The sequence below is a fragment of the Seriola dumerili genome, unplaced genomic scaffold (assembly GCF_002260705.1).
Source record: "Seriola dumerili isolate Sdu_G_001 unplaced genomic scaffold, Sdu_1.0 BDQW01000121.1, whole genome shotgun sequence".
NCBI classification, from domain to species: Eukaryota; Metazoa; Chordata; class Actinopteri; order Carangiformes; family Carangidae; genus Seriola; species Seriola dumerili.
Genome location: NW_019174376.1, coordinates 748090 through 767167, shown reverse-complemented (window position 1 = coordinate 767167; position 19078 = coordinate 748090). Strand labels below are relative to the sequence as shown.

General features: G+C 42.2%; 1 protein-coding gene across 1 annotated transcript in view; it reads left to right on the top strand.

Annotated features, from left to right (window-relative positions):
- The first annotated feature begins 3154 nt into the window (after positions 1–3154).
- Positions 3155–19078, top strand: part of megf6 (multiple EGF like domains 6) — an 81044-nt gene continuing 65120 nt past the window's right edge. Inside the window, exons 1-4 of the mRNA XM_022748240.1 lie at positions 3155–3231; positions 3409–3543; positions 4546–4655; positions 12597–12701. Of these exons, the coding sequence (XP_022603961.1) occupies positions 3155–3231; positions 3409–3543; positions 4546–4655; positions 12597–12701 (427 nt within the window). The remainder of the gene's footprint in view (positions 3232–3408; positions 3544–4545; positions 4656–12596; positions 12702–19078) is intronic.

The window sequence follows — 19078 nt, the reverse complement described above, 5'->3', positions numbered from 1 at the left end:
TAGTCTTGGATGAGGCTCAAGATTATATTGGGTAACATTTCAGGGGCCACCTTATGTTTTACAATTTTCATATTTATTGTGTTTTAGTAGGGCACATAACCAAATGAATTTATGAATAATCTAATTAACACAATGTAGCTGCCACACTGGAGAAGAGTAGGAAAAGGTTGCCTTCATGGTTAAAAGAATCTGCTGATAACTCGGCGTGAATGGTGTTTTGGTATTGCGACTTGCAGCAGTTGTTCGGAGACCATAAGGGGTCTTTGATGCCAGGCCAGGCAAAGTGGGCAACTGTCCTGTGGCCCCTGACTCAAAGGGTTCTTGAAGGTAGCTACAAGTTTGACTGCATGTAAGTTTACCCAATTTGTTTGGCAATTTGCACCAGTGGCTACAATATCAACTACATTCAAGGTCCATGTTTAGTCTGAAGTTCTTGTATTAGTTTATGTGTTCATTTATATTATTCCAGAATTTTACGTTAGATAATTGCACCAGAGTCAGTGTAGGGTCCCAACAGCAGATTTTTGGTCATGGTCTTCCCAACGGCCTTAATCTAGCAATGGATATGGTGTTTTAGGGCCCAGAAATAAACACAAACAAATCATCACCATATGACTCATTTGTTGCAGTGAAAGAATGACCCTTGTTCTCTGTCACAACTTTGGCAACACATATCTCGTATGAGCTCTGATATGTCAGATCTAATTAAAACAACATGCTGTATCGCTGCTTCCCTGGGAGGGTTGCATGGACAGCGGTGACCCGGGACTCTTTGGGGTCATGAACACACATGCGTGCAATGGAGGCTTTGTTTAGAGAGCAGCAGTCGTCAGTCCTGGCGGCTGACCCTTTGACCGCAACATCAGCTGTTTGCCCCGCAGAGTGACCACTGGCTGCTTCAGACCCTGCCCTGCTTCAACCCCTAACATCCTCTGTAGCTTTACGGGCGATTGTATATCACTCCGTTTTCCTAGATGGTCCCACCTACCACGAGTAGCTTGCATCACCCTTCGTGCAGACCTGCGCGCGTCAACACACGAATGTTGGTCGGTGCGCACGGGTTTTCCGCATTGTCCTTTTATCATTAGTCGCTCATTGAACCAAATGAACGCGACATGGTTGGAAGGAGTGAATATCATCATATAAAAAGCCTCTAGTGAAAATACCAGAAAACTTACAAGCACAGGTTGCTGCCAATTAAATCTGAACCAGAAGAAAACTTTTTCATGTCCCTCAGTTTTGTCACTGCACTTTTCGCAGGCTGCGGGGGTGTCTTCTTGTGTGAGCTCCAGAGGCTGCTGAAGCTCTGAATAATAGATGGCACTCTTTGCACCCCCCTCCCTCCCTCCCTCTACCCCCCCCCACCCCCCACCCTGCCATCATTACCAAGTCAATGGACGGAGGCAGAAAGCGCGCAGCTTCTGTGAGTCTTTGCCCGTCAGTCCAACATCTGCAGTGAGGAAGCGTAGGTGAGCTGCAGTTTATTTTCAGTCAGTGTCACACACCGGCTGAGAGCAAGAAAAAAAAACACACGGCATGTGATGGCTGAGTTATTTTTGGTTAGTTTTGGTCATTTTCACGCGGAAGATCCTTTACGCGCCTTTTAAGTTTATTCAAGACCGCTTGGATTTCTTTTATTTGGTTGTTAATTTATTAGATGATTTTTGTTTCGTAAACATCTGAGTCCTACTTATGAATGAGTTTGCATTTAACTCATATTTTTTTTGAAGTTGTAGTCTAATCCAAGAAGAGGAAAATGGATATTGTCATTTTTTCTTTTTTCCTAATATTTATGAATGAGGCTCACACATTGCGTTATGGCATGGCAAACAACCTGCAACCCTATATGTGAGTAACCCTTTTTCATGTTTTTGTAACTGACTTATATTTAGTTAGTAAACAGATTCTTTAGAGATGTTTACTCTTCATCTTTCACTAAGATGTTTTTACAGCCTCACATTTCCTTTGAAGTTTGAGAAAAGCGCTGCTTCACCTGCACATGCACAAACTTGTGCCAAAGACTCAACCAGAAGCAGAAAACGGAGGCTCGTGAAGTATTTTCCTCTTGTTTCAGAAGTATCGAGCAGCATCTGGGCGACAGATCTATTTTGTAAATGCTGGAAGACTCAATTTGATGTTGTGCACTCTCGTCATGGTCTTTATTTGCATCCATGCATAATATCACTGTGATTTACATGATTATATATATTGGCTCCATGTTGATGGTCTGCCCTGCATTCCTAACTCTGTCAGAGGCTGTTTTTTCTAAGCCCTTCAAAGTGAAGAACCAGTCAATTATAGCAGGTATTTTAAACCCCCAAAATAATAAATATATAGCTTGAAATATGTGAGAAGAGTTTCTCTGCTGTTACCTGCCACTAACAATAAAGTCTTTCATATGCAATTATGTGTACAGGTGGAGGGGATGGTGATTACTGTTGTTTATGAGATGAGCAGCTGGATGTTGTCTTAGGATTCCTGCTGATCTCCATATGCCCGAGCCTTCCTGTCTGTCCTTGGAGAGTTACCAAAGGAGAAAATGTTTCAGAGATCTTGTTGCACTGTTTTTTTTTTTTTTCATCTGAGACTCCTCAGTCTGTGCGGTGCAGCGACTGGTGTGAAGACATCAGTTGCACATCAGCCCGTTAACTCAGACAGACTTTGTGTAAGAAGGACAAAACATCACAGTTGAAGGTTTACCGTATTTTACCTCAGGGTGAAAAATGTTAACTGTCTCCTCTTTCAGTCTCGTATACATACAAGTGAAAACATGTATGTTCCCCCTGTATTTCCAGTGGAAACACTATAAATGTTTCATGTGAACTGTCTGGAAAATTGTGGCATGGTTTTGTTTTATTCATTTTATTTTGAAAATATTGCGCAGTGAAGTGGTAACTGGTTACAGAGGTTGCATTACATATGCTTTTGTTTCCCAGCAAACCTGGACCTCATCTCAAACATTTCGATCTTGTCTGGTTATGATTTTTTATAATTTTATTTTGGTTTTTGCTTTTGGATTGGAATAAGACTTTTCTTTTTTGCACTTTCATGTCCTTGGTACCCCCTAAAAGACTTTCTGGTAACACATCAGGTGAATATTAAGTTGAACAACAGGCAGCATCTTGTGCTTTGTAGCTCAGCGTTCTGAAGGGGGATGTATGAGGAATTCCCCCTTGAATCTCTAAAAATACCAAAACCAGACAGCATAAGCAGACTTAGACCTCAACACAGGTAAAGCCCTCACTCGCCTTACATCGTCGACAACTAGAAAATGCCTCATTCAAGCTTTGTCCATCTATCTTTGCTACACCATTTCTGACAGTGCTCATAAATCCCCCCGCTGCCTTCTGTACAACAGTAAAAACATTTTGACATGTTAAGTATTTTTACCACCGGTTTTCGTTCCAGGCCCAATGTGTGCGTGGAGAGGGAGGTGACGCTGGTTGCCCAGAGGCAGCCGTGTGTGCAGGCCTTCACACGCATGGTTAAAGTGTGGAAGCAAGGCTGTGTGGGGCAGTCATGGTGCATGGGATACGAGAGAAGGTGAGTAATACACCTCATTTGTAGTCTGTCTGCGCCTCCCTTTCTGCTCTCAAAGCCCCTGACTCTGTCCTTATGCAAACACTCCCAACCTCACCTGCAGGGGATGTAGTGCTTTGCTGATTAAGCTCTGGCCGCAGCAAAACATTAATTAATGGTTCTGTGTAGTTTCCATGAGTCATGCAACCAAAAGAATTTATCAGAGAGGTTTTGATACTTCATTGAACTCCATCTCCAAACAGTATGAAACAAGATCAGGACTGACTCCCTGACCTCCTCCATACCTCTTCCCTCTTCATCTCTCCCTCTCTCTTGTTCTGTAATCACTGCTTTGAACCTCTCATACAGTTAAGTGCAAGGTGCAACCCCACTTCACCATCTATTTAACACGCAGACGTCTCTGCGGCCAACATTCCTTTGAAGGAGAGCCCTAATGCTAACATTTTAGCCTCTCTCTCTCTCTCTCTCTCTCTCTCTCTCTCTCTCTCTCTCTCTCTCTCTCTCTGAGTCAGTTTGAGGGGTTTGTCACTTTGCTGCTCACACTTGCTTTCTCACCCTGCGTTACTTACTGTGTTACCGAGTCAAAGCCTGCTTTGAAGGCAGTCAAGAGCCACAATTACTCGCTTTAAACAAAAACGTGTTCCCACAGTGCGTAATGATTGTGGAGCAATGAGTGGGGTCCCAAAGTACAGGGATAGGCACTGTTCTCTGAAGTAGAGTCTGCCAGTCTCACCCTTTTAAAACGGTGCCTTAAGAGTCTGGGAAAATGTTTGCTGAACATTATACTGCATTTTACTTAAAAGACTGGGAGCCGTTTGAACAGATTACACATTTCTTTTTCTTAATCTGCTGATATTCAACCACATGAAACATTGAGAATGATATGTGCCAAATACTAAGTCGGATAATCCTTATGTATATATGTATGGTCTCTGTTTTACAGTGGAATACTACAACCTGTTGTTTGATTGAAAGTTTTTAACTTGATGTTTGCCATTTTAACAGGACGGCATACTACACAGCATACAGACAAGTCTACAGACAGGATTATCAGACTGTGTACAAGTGTTGCCCTGGATGGTCTCAACTTAACGGAGAAGCTGGTTGTCTTTATCGTGAGTGTCTTCATTTTCCTATTTTCTGTCACTTGAAAAGCTAAAAGAAATTCACATTTACTAGCAACATTCTTGCCTGAAACAGAGAGACTGTGCAGATAGGTATGTTTGCTAAGAGGCAAATATGTCTTCTCCTGACTCAGCAGAAGAAAAGGATGCTTCAAGCATCACCTCACCATCGGCACAGACCTCTGAATGAAAGGTTTTCAGAGAGAGGTCAAAAGGGTCAAGAGGTGCTTTGCCCATCCAGACTCCTCAGCAGATGTTATCAGTCAGTGCCATGTCCGCAGCACTTGTGTTGTTACAACAGTCCCACAAGGTTTAGATGTGAACGCGGGGAAAAATAATCCTCCAGTGCTGAAAGAGTTTAAGTGTTAACATTCTCCGTTTAATTGGATTTGCGTCGCAGTATCTTGTTCTGCACGCAATAAAAAACAATTACAATCTGAGTGAGGCCATGTCTCTGCAGCGCTTCTGTAGTTTAAGATGGATACCCTGTCTGGAAGTTAGCATTGGCTAGTTACTTTACAAAGCACAGTACAGGTCAAAATGTTCCCCGTCTAACTCTATGTCCCATGTTTAAATCTTGGCTCTCATCCACACAGTCAAGCCACTCTCCTTCATTCAGAGGTGTGACATATTAGTGTAGGTCAGAGGGTTGCATTATGGAAGTAAAAAGCAGACAAGTTTATACCCAACCAATTACAGTGAAGCCCCCAAAAACAGGACCTATCAGCAGAATGAAGAAAAACAAAAACCAATCTTCCCACCGTAGCTCTGACTCATAGGCCCATGTACGGACAAGTAGTTCTGTTGGTCACACTGAAGCTGCCAGGAGCTCATCTCCTTGTGGATCAGCTTAGCTTCACACCGCTGAGACCAAGAAGCTTCCTTTGATGGGATTTTACAGCCAGTGATCCAGATTGCATAGCCTGCATACCATAGAAAGACCCTTGGCAAAGCCTTCCCATAAACAGTTTGTCCCCTGTCCGGTTAACTGACAAGTGAGTTCCCACTTCCCTGTCCTCTGCGCCCTGCCTGGAAACAGTCTATGTGCTTAACGCCCAGCCTGCAAAACCCCCGGTACAGACACGCTACTCTGTGGGAGAGCCCTCTGATTGGAAGTGGTTGGGCTGGGGAGCAGGAGAAGATCTCCTGGATGCGCTTTTCATCAGTGTCTTATTATGGCATCAGTGCTCTCTTCAAAGAGCTCTTTGTGTCCAGAAAGAAGGTTACAGTATTAAATTATACAAGGAAGCATCGCACTGTCTACTCTTCATGGAGTCTGGTTTGTTTTAAAACACTCATGAAGAAATGTCTTACAGAGACATCCCTCAGGACTGCCCAGTGTCTCCCCCTCACTTAAGTAGACGGGTGGTGGTGGTGGTTGGGAGTTTTGTTTCTGTTTTTGCGTGACAATGGCTGCTCTCTTCGACGTGAGGCAGGGCTTTTATCTCTGTAACCAAAGACGTGGCAGCACTTTGAGATGGGACAAACTAATCACCCTTTTCTCTGAGCCATTGAACCAGGATAAAAGGAAGCTCACACCGCAATCCTCCCTCTCCCACTCCTGCGCACTTTGCTATGCGCTATCTGCACTGTACCTCAGTCAGCACAATACAATCTGTGGGGCTGTTTTCAACAGCGCCTCCAACATCCAAAAGGAAAAATCTGCTTTGCAAAATCTAGAGCTTGAGAAAATCCCCTGAAAAGCCCCCAAATGAGGGTAAAATGAGGAAGATGGGAATGCTTTGTGTTGAGATAGTGATTTAGTGTCTGGCACTTGTTGTCACTCTTCCTTCTTTCTCTGTGTGTGTTCCCTAATAAAATATCAGTGTAAGGAAATTAGGCTAATGACCTGTGGCTATTGTGAGGCAGTTGAGCAGAACTGAGGGTCGAATCGATTTGTAGATGCAGGACACACAGTGGGAAGTGAGAAGTGGCTGCAAGTTGAGTAGTTTGTCCTTCCTTTAGTTCAGCTGTGTATTTTCACATTGTGCAGATGTTGACGACCTCTCACAGTTTTGTAATTTATAGACTCAGTTGTTGTGCTCTCCAGCATTCTTGTCTTAGCATAATTAGTCGCATACTTGGAGAAATAATGTACCACAGCACAGCGAACGTCTGGTTATTTTCACATTTTATTCCACTGTTTTGACCCCCTCCCTCTTGTTTTCCATATTTCTGTTTCAGGGTACTATCATCTAATTATGAAGGTTTATGCGTTTTCCATTCACACAATAGCTTTGATTTAGAGTTCCTGAGTGGTTGGCAAATATCTGAGATTTGGAGTTTTTTTGTTTTCCAACTAAAGATGTTTTCCAGCATTATTGCTAGAATGCTCAAAGTCAAACTGAAATCCTCCTTTTTTTTCACTGTATAGGGATAGCAAATTACTTTCTTGATTAATCATTTAGACAATAAAATGTCAGACAAATATGGAAAATGTGAGTTCAAGGTGATGTCCTCAGATGTCTAATTTTGTTAAACCATTGGTCCAAAACCAATCCAAAGTCACTCAGTTTACAATGATGTAGAGCTTATTTAGAGAAGCCGGTCGTTTTTACTTAAAAATTACCTTTGAGCAAAACAATTAATCGATGATCAAAATTATTCTCTGTCCTGTTTAAGATCTTAGAGCTACATTTGTTTTAGGTTTAGGTTTTACAATACATCGAATGACTTCTTGTCTACAGAACGTCGGCCAGGTGCCTTGTGAAGGCAGAGCGGACTGTTTGAAGTCTGCCCAAGCACAACTGAGGTGACTTTTGTGTATTTTGTGAAGTCTCCAATTGGCTCGATGGCTATCTGGTTCTCCCGAAGGTGAAGAGCCCTTGACTTTGTGATGGCGACTTCCTCCACTTAAATGTTTTCGAGGACCACTCAATCAGTTGGTTAAACCTTTTACCTCAGCCAGTAGCCACGGGCCGGGTGAGGATGGACGGGGTGAGCCGGGAGTGGAAACAAGCAGTTATGTTGATTGATGGCAACAATAAGCTTTGTGACAGGGGCTGAGGAGCAGGGACAATGGCTCTTCCAGTTTGTCGTCCTCGTTAACTGCTGAATAGGAACTGGCCCCCTTTTGTGGTGGGACCAGGCTGGCAAAGGTAGCTAAATGTGAAATAGGCCCAGTAGCCAGAAAAGAGGAAATGGTCCTCTGTATGTCCATGGGTGGTCTTTGTGTGTGTGTGTGTGTGTGTGTGTGTGTGTGTGTGTGTGTGTGTGTGTGTGTGTGTGTGTGTGTGCGCGCGTGCGTGTGTGTGTGTGTACACGTTCGTGCGTGTGTATGTGTGTCAGGGAACACAGCAACAACTATGTCATCGGTCATGGGGACCACATCGTGCATAGCTGAACACAAATAGACGTAGACCCAGACGTATACAGAGATCCAGACAGAAATCAACCAACAGAGACATAACATGGAGCATTACACACTAAACTGGGTGTAATTTAAATAGTTTGTTCCATCAACATACAGCCCCTGGTTACACTGACATAGTCCTTTTGATCTAATGAGTAATGTGCAGCGAGGAAGTAAGGTCACCAGAGTCTTCAAAACTAAGCTACCGCATTTGTCAAAGTTTGTGGAATAGCTGTCACACATCAGGCTGTGAGCAAATAGCAGTTCACTAAACAACTTGGGGTCTGTTTGATGCCGGTCATGCTAACTGGAAGAACTTGTAATGGGAACAGATTGTAGAATTACACTTTATCTAGTATGAGTCTGCCGAGCAAACATGACTCTCATAGTCCTCAGACAAGAAGTAGACACCGACCCAAAGACATCGCATAACATTGCTGGACAGTCGCAAATTTGGACGTCTTGCAAAGACGGTGAACGGGGCTTTGTGGAAATGAGTTGGGATGGTAAGCTACAAAGTGATGCTTGTTTTTCAAATTAGTACTCTTAAATCCCCTTGAACTGCTGTCGAATACTATTCTAGGTGCAAATGCGAGGCTCTTGCACTCCCTTTAATGGGGTCCATGCCAGATAGAGGCAATATTAACAAGTTGCAGGCATCAAGAAGGGAAATGGTTTTAGGACAGACAGACCAAACTTTTATACTGGCCACATTAACTGGGATGGTTACGTTTTTAGGTATAAAGGTTATACAGTATGTACAGCTAGTGAAAGTGCATTTAGTGCCAAGAGACTGTTTTTCATTTAGATGCAATGGAGTAGGAAGTGGAATAAATGAGGCTGCAGAAAACTCATATGTTCAAGTCGCTATTCAATTTTTCATATATTTTTGCACATACAAAATGTTTCCTGTTTAGTCTGAGTGTTATGCATGTACTCATGTACTGTTCACTTCCCTGGCACATTGGAGGGGGAAAGTGAGGAAATGTATCATATCAATATTTCATCCTGTTACTTGGATGTAAGGGGAGTGTGATATATAGATATATATATATATCTATATATATATCTATATATATATCTATATAGATATATAGATAGATAGATATAGATATATATATAGGATACAATATGATGCTGGATGCAGGAAAAGCCCAGATATTCTAATTGCGGGGTCTAGCACACTAAGACATTTTGGCTAAGCATTACTGTTCCTCCTGACCTAGTGTCTAGCTCAAATGGTATTTAAATCTTTTCAAAGAAACCTGTCAGAGATCATCTGACATAGCTGGCTCTGGTTTTCACAGGCACTCTTTGAAATGACACATTCCTCTGCAAAGCAAAACATGATTTGTTGCCTTAAAATACAGTGCTTGGCTCAACGCGTACCAATTATGGCACCAAACGGAGCCCTGAGCGCAGGCCTTTGTGTCTGTGAATTGCCCTAAATGTGGTCTCCCTCTGGGTCGCACTCTGGGGGTTAAACAGATCGACGGAGCCTAAACAAACACAGGGCTGCCTCTGTGTTGATGTGGTCATCCCCTTCAGAAGCTGTAAGGGTGACACCTGCTTATTGGTTTTCAGTTTCTCGGCACGAGTCGCTGACCCCTGCTCTGTCTGTCTCTTCTTTTTGTGGAAGCTGCTAATCCTCTCAGAGAAGGTGTCTTTGTAATAGAGTTGAGGCATTCACAGCGACAGATGAGAGTGAGTTTTATGCCACACTGCATGCCACATTAAGGAATTATTTCAGGGAAGATTAAGCAGGGGCTCAGGATGGGGGCGGCCCAAAAATGCCCTGGTTAGCTGCCAACAATCCTGTGTGTCTCACATCTCAGAAGGGGGAATGTACATTCCCCCTTGTTGTCTCTTAGCCATGCTACCCTGAAGTGACTCTGAGAGACGTCTGACCTTTTACTTTGTTGCTTGTGATTTAGTTCATTTAAAGCTTTTTCACCACAATTTCGAAATGTCTCATTAATTTGATCTCTCGCAGCCGGTGGTAATATCATTGTCCTGAGGAACTTGGATCTAGTTGAAACTGTGCAATTAAACCCGACCACTCAGAAATGCTTTTCTTTTCCCTGCTCTTCTGTCATCTGTTGCTTTCACCACATCAAAATTCCCTCACATTAGATAATGACAGAGGTGGTTATGTTAGTTATGTTACTGAATGCTGAAGCACTACACTGTATCATACCTGTTGTAGCCGCACAGTCTTGAGGAACTGGAAGTCATCATGGGCAGATTAGCAGTGGTGAGATGGTCTTCCTGTCGGAGTAGGATTTCAGTGGATTCATAAATTGGGCAAAATGTTGGATTATTAGTTATTGAGCACAACATGGATTTATGATGTTTGCTGTGGTGTTCTGTTTTATGTGTGGGAGACAGCAAGAGAGACATGTTTGTGTGTTTTGTAGAGTGCAGTGTGTGTGCGTGTATACAGCACCAGTCAATGTTTGGACACGCTTTCCCATTCAAAGTGCGTCCAAACTTTGGACTGGTACTGTATGTGTGGGACATTTGTTGTAGACTCCCTTGATAGACCAACTGTTGAGCAGGTGTCGGAGGATGGGGCCAGATGACAGGCGGATGTTTAGGCTGAGCGCTGGTCTCCGAGGAGTCCTGTAAATCTGCTGAGAGACATGGATGAAATTACTTGGGCTCATCTGTGATTATTAGAGATCACTTGTTAAAGTCCTCCTCCTTTGCTTGGAAATGTTATGTTATTCCCTGTGGCTGACATGATACAGTTGAAGCCAGACTGTACATGCACTTGAGACAGCTTATGTTTTCACACCCCGAAGCACTTTCTCATTTCCTCAACAGAGCATTGTACCTTTGCCTCTGTTTAAAAGTATTTGAAGTAGATATTTAGATCTGATTAGAACTAAAAAGTAACACCTCTGTTCATGAAATCAATCTTTTTATTTTTTTCTAAAATATCTATCTAAAAAAAAAACCTTTTCTTTTTTCATCTGACCAACTATCTAAAACCCAAACATCTTCAATCTACAATCACCATGAAACAGAGAAAAGCAGCAAATCTCTCTCTCTCTGTGAGAAGTGACAACCAGCAAATGTATGGGAATTTATTTTTATCAACTCAATTATCAAAATGATTACTCTTTACATGTTTTTGTTTATTGAATGATTGATGAACCTAGCTGTAATATGCTTTTGGAAATTATTTTTGCAGCAAGGCAGCATAAAAACATAAAATATGAACTGAAAATGAAAGCACAATAAGACAGTTGAGGGTGTGCTTCTACTGAACACTCTACTGAATAGAAAACAATCAAATGTTCACATGATAAAAGCAAGAAAAATGGCAACATTAAGAACGAAGATAAGCGATGGAGATGGGCGCACGCTGAAATTACATTGTTTCTGTTTGAGCTGCCTTGGACACACTGATACCATCACTATGACCATATATGGCCAATAAATGGCATCAGAACTGGCAGCACCTGGTGTGATGATTGGTTATGCCGCCTCTGGTTGGATTAGATGGGTTGAAAAATGCATGTCTGGCTTTCAGAGGACGTCTCCTCAATCATTTGAGGAAAGGACTGGCATTTAAATTCCTCTTGTGATTAGCTGGACCGGGCTTTTTCACTCTCGGTGTCCACATGTTGCCAGTCAGGAGAAGCAATGATAGACATCAGTCCTCTGGAGCTGTCATCACTAAGCACTGTACTCTGCTCAAGAGAGTGCAAACAACAGGCCTGGCTTAAACAGCTGTCTTACTTCACAGGGATGTTAGCCTCAAAACACATCAGATAAGCCTACAGGCAGGCGGACTACAGCACACATGTACAGTACGTCCACACACACACACACACACACACACACACACACACACACACACACACACACACACACACAGTTGTAGGTGAAGGACTGTCATGATTAATGTGAGTGTGTGGAATGCGATGGTACACTTCTGAGGTGGATTCACGTGTTCGGAGCTACCTAGTGGCTCTCACTGTTTATAGGTCCTGGATTCTTTGAATTTCACCTCTTAATGAGTGAGAGCAGTTTGACTTGTGGGGATTTATGGATGCAGGGCCACTGGCTCCAAAAGATGGATGAGCCACGCTCACCCTGTGGCTCTCAGGCCTATAAGCACATCTGTATGATCACTGCTTGTGACAATGATCAAAAGTTCACCTAATCAGTCCGGGTCATTCTCAGGTAACATTTTTCAAACTGTGCGGGAAAGAGGCCACTTTTCCTTAAAAGTCATCCAGGCTGTTGCTGCCAGTCATGTTAAACACTCCGGTTCTATGAGAGCAAAGTTTCTTCCACTTGGCCAAAAACCTGTCTCTCTTCTAAAAAAGAGCCAAGCGGCGGATTCCTCTTACATTGGTTAGTGTGAATGAAGGAGACTCAAGGTTCCTTCCTTTAGTCAGGAGTTAACAGGGTGATGATAAGGCTTTGATAGAAAGAGGTCATTGTTTGAAACTGCAGATGTTGACATTTCATGGCAACAGCCAGGTGTCTCTGCTTCGCTCACCTATTTTTTTTTCTTTCTGTCTCTTTTCTCTTACCGCCCCGTCTGCCCACACGGATTCGTTCAGCTGTGTGTAGCTACGGCGTGTGCTTCAATGGCGGCCAGTGTCTGGAGGGATCCACTCAGCTTTGCGACTGTCCTGCAGGGTTCAACGGACCCAGCTGCCAGTATGGTGAGTAGCAACATCCTCCTACACTGTTTCACAGTCTTTTCTTTGAAACACCCCCTCAGCATTTCACCCATGTTCATTTTCCATTACTGTCAGAGGATGCAGTATGAAGTTTGAAAAATAGCCCGCAGTAAAAGTAGGAATCGTGAAAACTCTTCACAGGCTGATTGAAACCAATGGCAGCTTGCCATTTGATTAAAAACACCTTTTTGGCTCTTTGCTGGAGCCTACATTACTGATCCATTACAGTCAGCTCTCCAAGCTTCCCCGCTGAACTGTCTTTGAGTGATCTCCTTTCTCTTTGAGTGAATGGGAATCTCCTCACATCAGCAGTTGGCTTCTGTGCCAGCAGCCCAAGTATTTAATCAGCAACTCCATTGTTGAATTTGAGCGGTTGAAGTAAAACAGTGGAGGATGCTGTTGTTTTTCTGATAACACCACACGACAGGAAATTCCTCTATGTGTCAACTTTTCTACCATTATCATCCATCTCTCCCTCGAGCTAGACCCTCCCAGACAACACAGACTTTTGCTGCATGAGTCAAGTTCACACTGCGGGGACAACTGAAAACGCTGTTCTCGTTTTCTGACTTTATGCTCTCTGGCCAATATCGCAGTTCATCTCTTACCAACATCTCCATCAGTGCACAGGTTTCTCAGGAGATGCCTGGTACCACAGATGTAGCTCCATGACACCTCTTAGCATGCAATACAGTCACTCCCTGCTTGGCTATTACAGGACTCATGATCAAGCCTTGGGAAATCCAGCACTGACGGCGCCCTATATGATCAGAGCTCTCTGTGGCAGCTAAGCTGACCTGGCTTACTTCTGATTACTTCACGCTTGAATGAAAGACTTAATCATAAGGATGGAGGATCCATGAACACACATGCTAAATGAGGTGCTGCCGAGCAAAGCTTAAGGCCACTGGGTGCCTACACAAGCAGGACCTGATGGGCCTAATGGAGGTCTTTTAGAAGAGTGAAACCATCTGTGTAACATGTTTGCTGATCGGTGTTGCAAAGAAAAAAAAAAAAAGACAGTACAGGTTTACCTAAGTTTAAGCGTATAGACACAGTTAAAAGTAGCAGACTCTGTATCCACACTGAGGAACCAGGTGATTGGGTTTTAATCCTCTGTGTTCTCAGTGGATGAAATTACGTGAGTGCTTCCATGTACTATATGTGTGCTGTGTATGATGGGATACCTGCCCTCCATGATCTCCACAGTAGCAGCTCATCAGTCACTGCGATCAGAGCAGCGCTGCATATTTCCTTGACACATAATGATGCATCATTGTATGGAGTGGTGAAGCGAGGGCCAGTCCACACTGGGAGACGATGCCCCTCATCCTTCACTCCTGACCATGAGAAACAACGTTGAGATCCTGACCTCTGCTAGACTCTGCCAGACCTAAATCATAACTGAATGTTCAACACTGACATGTTCAGCAAACCGTGACCTCTTAAAGTAAGATTACATTTGTGCCATTATTTAGAGCTCCTCTTGAATTTGGTTTAATCAAAGCTTCCTTCTCCATCTGTAGTAGCTGTGAGCTGTATATTTGTAAGAAATGACAGCTATAATTTTGTGTGTCAGCGTGTGACTGAGTGGTTGGCATGGGTAGTGAGTGAAAATAAGAGAAAAGCAAAAGAGGAGGAAAGAAAAAAATATCTGTGCAGCTGTAGCATTTTATTTATTTGTTTAGTTTCTGAAGAGGATTTCTGTTTCTGATGTCAAAACCATCCCTAAGATACAAGAAAATTAACATGTCAAACACATTTATTGGGAAAAAAAAAAAACATTTTTATCATTTCCAAAATAAATAATTAAATCATATCAAATAAAAACACGTCTCCTCCCTGCAGTTTTGGCTTTAGAAAATATACAATTCTGCTGAAACTCAAACTGTCTTTCAGCTCATCCTGTTGCCATATTTTAATACTTGTATTTATGGTCTCATTTTGAAATATCAAGCAGAACATAAATAACGGATATAAAAACGTCGTCCGACACCTGCTGTGTTTCCAGTGCGAGGAGTGCAGGAGGGGCTCTGGCACAACTCCACCTTCTTGCAAAGTGCATGAAGAGGGGAAGCTGTGTCGAAAGATCAACAACACTTGTAGAAACCTTGTTGGCCTGTCTCCTTTATCTAGATGATGTTTTTCCAAAAAATGTCTCCTAAATACACCCACTGTTAGATTGTCACCGCAGTGCCGTATACTCTAATGTACACACTGGACATCTTGAGGATCTTTTTTCTTTCTTTTGTTATTGATATTCACTCATCTATTTATGTATTCCATCACAATAAGTCACCATCCCTCTCAGTTTTGCCTGCAGGCAGCCTCTGAGCGACACTGTCTGATATCAGCACAGACATCAGCTACCCCCCCAGCATCTGCGATCTGCCAGCATTGTTCTGCACTGTGAATGATAGCTGTCATCAATGGGCACCTAGGGGCCCTTGCTGGTGGAGGGCTATGCATCAGACCCCCACACCCTGATCCTCCCTCTATTGGAGGCTATCAGTCCGTAAACAGTCTGGCAGTTATATTACCCCGTGATTGGCACTGAATGGGCTGCTGGACGAAGGGTGTGGGGTTGCGAGTGACTCCGCCTGACCAGGGGCAACACTTGGAATGATAGGAGACGGACACAGGCAGGAATACTATCGCAGCTGTCTCTTCTTTTGAGGTCCTGCGTCTGCAAAATACAGGTCACGCCAGAGTCAAGAGTCCTGAGGGCAAAGGGAATAGCTGAAGGCTCAGTACAAAGTGGCTCAACGGCAAAAGAGCAATAACATCACCTCCAATGAATGACTGTTCACTGAGTGACAGCTCTGATATATATCTGAGGCATTATGAGGAGCACTCCGCGGTGGTCAGGCACATACCATTTCGTTGTATCGCTGTCACGTTGTAGAGCGCTGGATAAATAACTTTAGTGGTTTTGTAGATGAGAGCACGTCGCTCACACAAGCTACTGTTATAATTCAGTTACAGCTGTGGTCCACGCGCTTCATACAGCTGTCAGTCACCGCTTGTTCTCTCGTCATGTTTACGCAAAAGCCGAAGCCACAGCAGAGGATGTGGCTGGGGACGATTGCGTGTAGCCGTACTCCGCTCAAAGATTCACTCATCATTTTAATCACTTTAGACAGTTCTCAGCAGCATTCCTCTGCGATCGCATGTGGTGACATCCCCTTGAAGCGCTTTTGATGTGGTTCCACCATGTTTGTGTACAGCAATTGGTGTGTTTATATTGTTCAAAGGGGCCAATAAGTGCCCTGCTCACAATAGTTGTATGAGGCTGTCATCTGTGTTTTTTCTTTTTAGAACCATCATGTCTCAGTGATGTATAAGACAATAATTAAATTTTTTGTGCCTTAACTCTGTGGTAAAGCATTAATGGCTGGTGCCTGGAGGCTCCTCTGATCCTCTCAAAGACAATAAATCCCATTTTTCTGAACTTCACAAGCCATGATACTATCATACAATATTACAGAGTAGCTCATTTAAAGGTTGTATAATTTGACATGACTGAGACTTGTGAGGATAAATCCTTGTACTACTGTCTGGAAGGCAGCACTTTTAACACAGATGGGACACATGTAATATTTGATGGCATTAATTATAAAACAATTTTAACGTCCTGGAAAACAATTTTCTCTGTTGTCTTTGTCTTTGAAGCAAATTTTGGTTATTTTATGTTGAGTTTGAAGTGGGTTGGGCTTAGATGTAAAAAGGTGATGTCATGTAGCAACATTTGAATCAAAACTTGATGACAGGTTGTTGTCTGTCTGTCTCTGTCCTCTTCTCATGAATGTGACATCTCAGGAAGTCAGGGAATTTCTTCAAATTTTGGCACAAACTGAAAGATGAATTGATTTTGGTTGTCAAAGGTCAAAGGTCAAGGTCATTGTAACCTCATGTCCGTCCCATTTTTGTGCATGCAATATATCAGGAATGCCTGGAGGGAATTTCATTGCATCTGGCACAATTGAACATGTGTACTCGAGGATGAACTGATTTAGAATTTGGTGGTCAAAGGTCAAAGGTTACTCTGGCCTTGACTGGTTGTTGGAGGCATGCAACTGTGAGGCGGCAATTCTAGTTCAGTGTTAAACTCTTTTAGTTTTCAAATATGTAATGTTGCAGAGAAATGTTTAAGATTTGAAATCAAGTTTTCAGGGTTTAAAGTTATGTAATTTTTAGCTTTAAATCTGATATTGAACTTATTACAGAATTAACAGCCCTTTTCTGAAGCCACAGGCAACTTTTTGTCTCTGTTTTTGCTCTGAAGTCTCTGAAGTCCTTTTTAAAGCACTCCATCTTGTCTATATCCAGTGGGATTTAGTCACTTGGTGCCTGATGTACTCGGTATCCAGCCTGTCATCAGCAGACAAGTGGTATCCTCTGAGATCAACAGCTCACAAGGCTTTTAGACCTCTGGCAGGGCAGATGTCTTCATACCAGCTGACATCTGGGCTCAGCCACAGACAAACAGACAGACAGACAGACGAACAGAAAGGCAGCCAGACGCTCATTTGTAACATGAAACTTTACTGCCTTCGTTCAAGAATCTTGAAATATCTTAATGCTGCCTCATGTATCCTCATCTGTGGTGAAAGGTAAAAATGTTATCTGAAAAACATTAAACTGATGTGTCATGTGTCCCAAATATGAGGAGTCAGTAATACCGAAATTATATCCTTGATAGCAGAGGGAAAGATGTTCCAAATAGACGCAAAGAGGCAAAATACTGAATATTCCTTTCCTACAGGTTAACATGTTTAAAAGGCTTTTGTTTGTTGATAATGTCAGGATACCAAACAGTGAAATGTTTTACTGAAGGAGCTCTTTCTCTTCTTTCTTTTTTTTTTTTTTTTTTTTTTTTTTTTTTTAATTCTGAACCATAAGCTCATATCTTGGCTGGGTTCAGGGTCACTGCAATGCCAGGACGGCCAATTGGTTCTAGGCATCACTCAATACAGACCCTGTACTGATGACTATCATCATTATCATTATTTTGTAATGTTTGCTTCAAAGCAGGGTCCCAGCCTTGTTTTCTCAGCCACAGCCATGTTGAACTTTGAAGCTCTAAGTCAGTGCAAATGTTACTATGTCACACCATCTGAAAAGTTACTTGCATTCATCGGTGCATTCAAGATTATACCTGAGTCAAATTAAGTTTCTTAGTCTGATTTATACTATCATTTTATTCAGCTAAAATCTAGTAAAATAAGTGCTCTTCATATATTTTATTGGAAATGGGGAAAAAACTAACATCTTTTTGCTCATTAGAAACATACATTTTCAGTTCTATATCTTTTTATTTTTCCTTTTAAAACCAGCAGATCACAGCAAAGGAACAGTAACACTCTCAACAAAATCTTTTTCATGTGAAACTATATCGTTAGTGACATCAGTGGCGCATTTTCACATTAATGCGTTTTTTTCTTAAAGACCTGACCTCACCATAGTCAAGGGCAGAGATGGAGATTGAAGCCTTTTTCCAATAAAGATAAACAATAGCTACATTTTTAGTATGATGTCTTCTGAGTTTTAGTTGGACTTATAAACAGTTGACTGAAGCTCTAAATAATGAGGTCAGTTATGTCTATGGAGCCTGTCGGAGCATGACGCCAATCCTCCACAGTCTAGTGGCCAAGGTGCTGAGAAAAGACACAGTGGGAACCCAAAATTTTCACAGGAAATAAGTAGAAAATAAATCGGTACATTAATTGAAGTATTGTACCTGAGTGCACTTTTGAGATACTTCTACTTTCAGAATGACCCGTTTATGCAACTTATTATTTCTATCCTGACAACTACAGTGAAAAGTAATTTCCAGATAATGAATTTTACATTTAAAATGTACAATCAGCTTTTAAAATAAGCATTGCATTATTGAAAATGAACTACCCAATAATACACAAAGCAGTTATGATTGTCTACACCTTGGCCAGCTTACAACAGTAAAATTATGTTTATAATGAGTAATTTTACTTTTGATACTTCAAAGTGCATTTTACTGATAATACTTCTGTACTTGTATTTTTATACTGTGGTACTTCCAGTTTTACATAATAAAGGATCTGAACATCACTACATAATTACAATTACCTGAAGTTTTAATAAAGGTAGAGAGAGCAAACTGATGATCTGGATCTGTATAGAGGTTTCTCAGTATTGCTCTACTGTCTATTCTAGTTCTGCCTTTGGGCTGAATTGTGAAGATGGATGCTTGTTAGCGTGGTTGCAAGGTCAGGACAGCAACCCTGGAGCTATTGTGGGAATTCATTGTCTTGTTAAAGGGCACTTGTTGACTCGTACCCAACCTTTGATGTACACAGACTTGACTCTCGGTTTGTTTG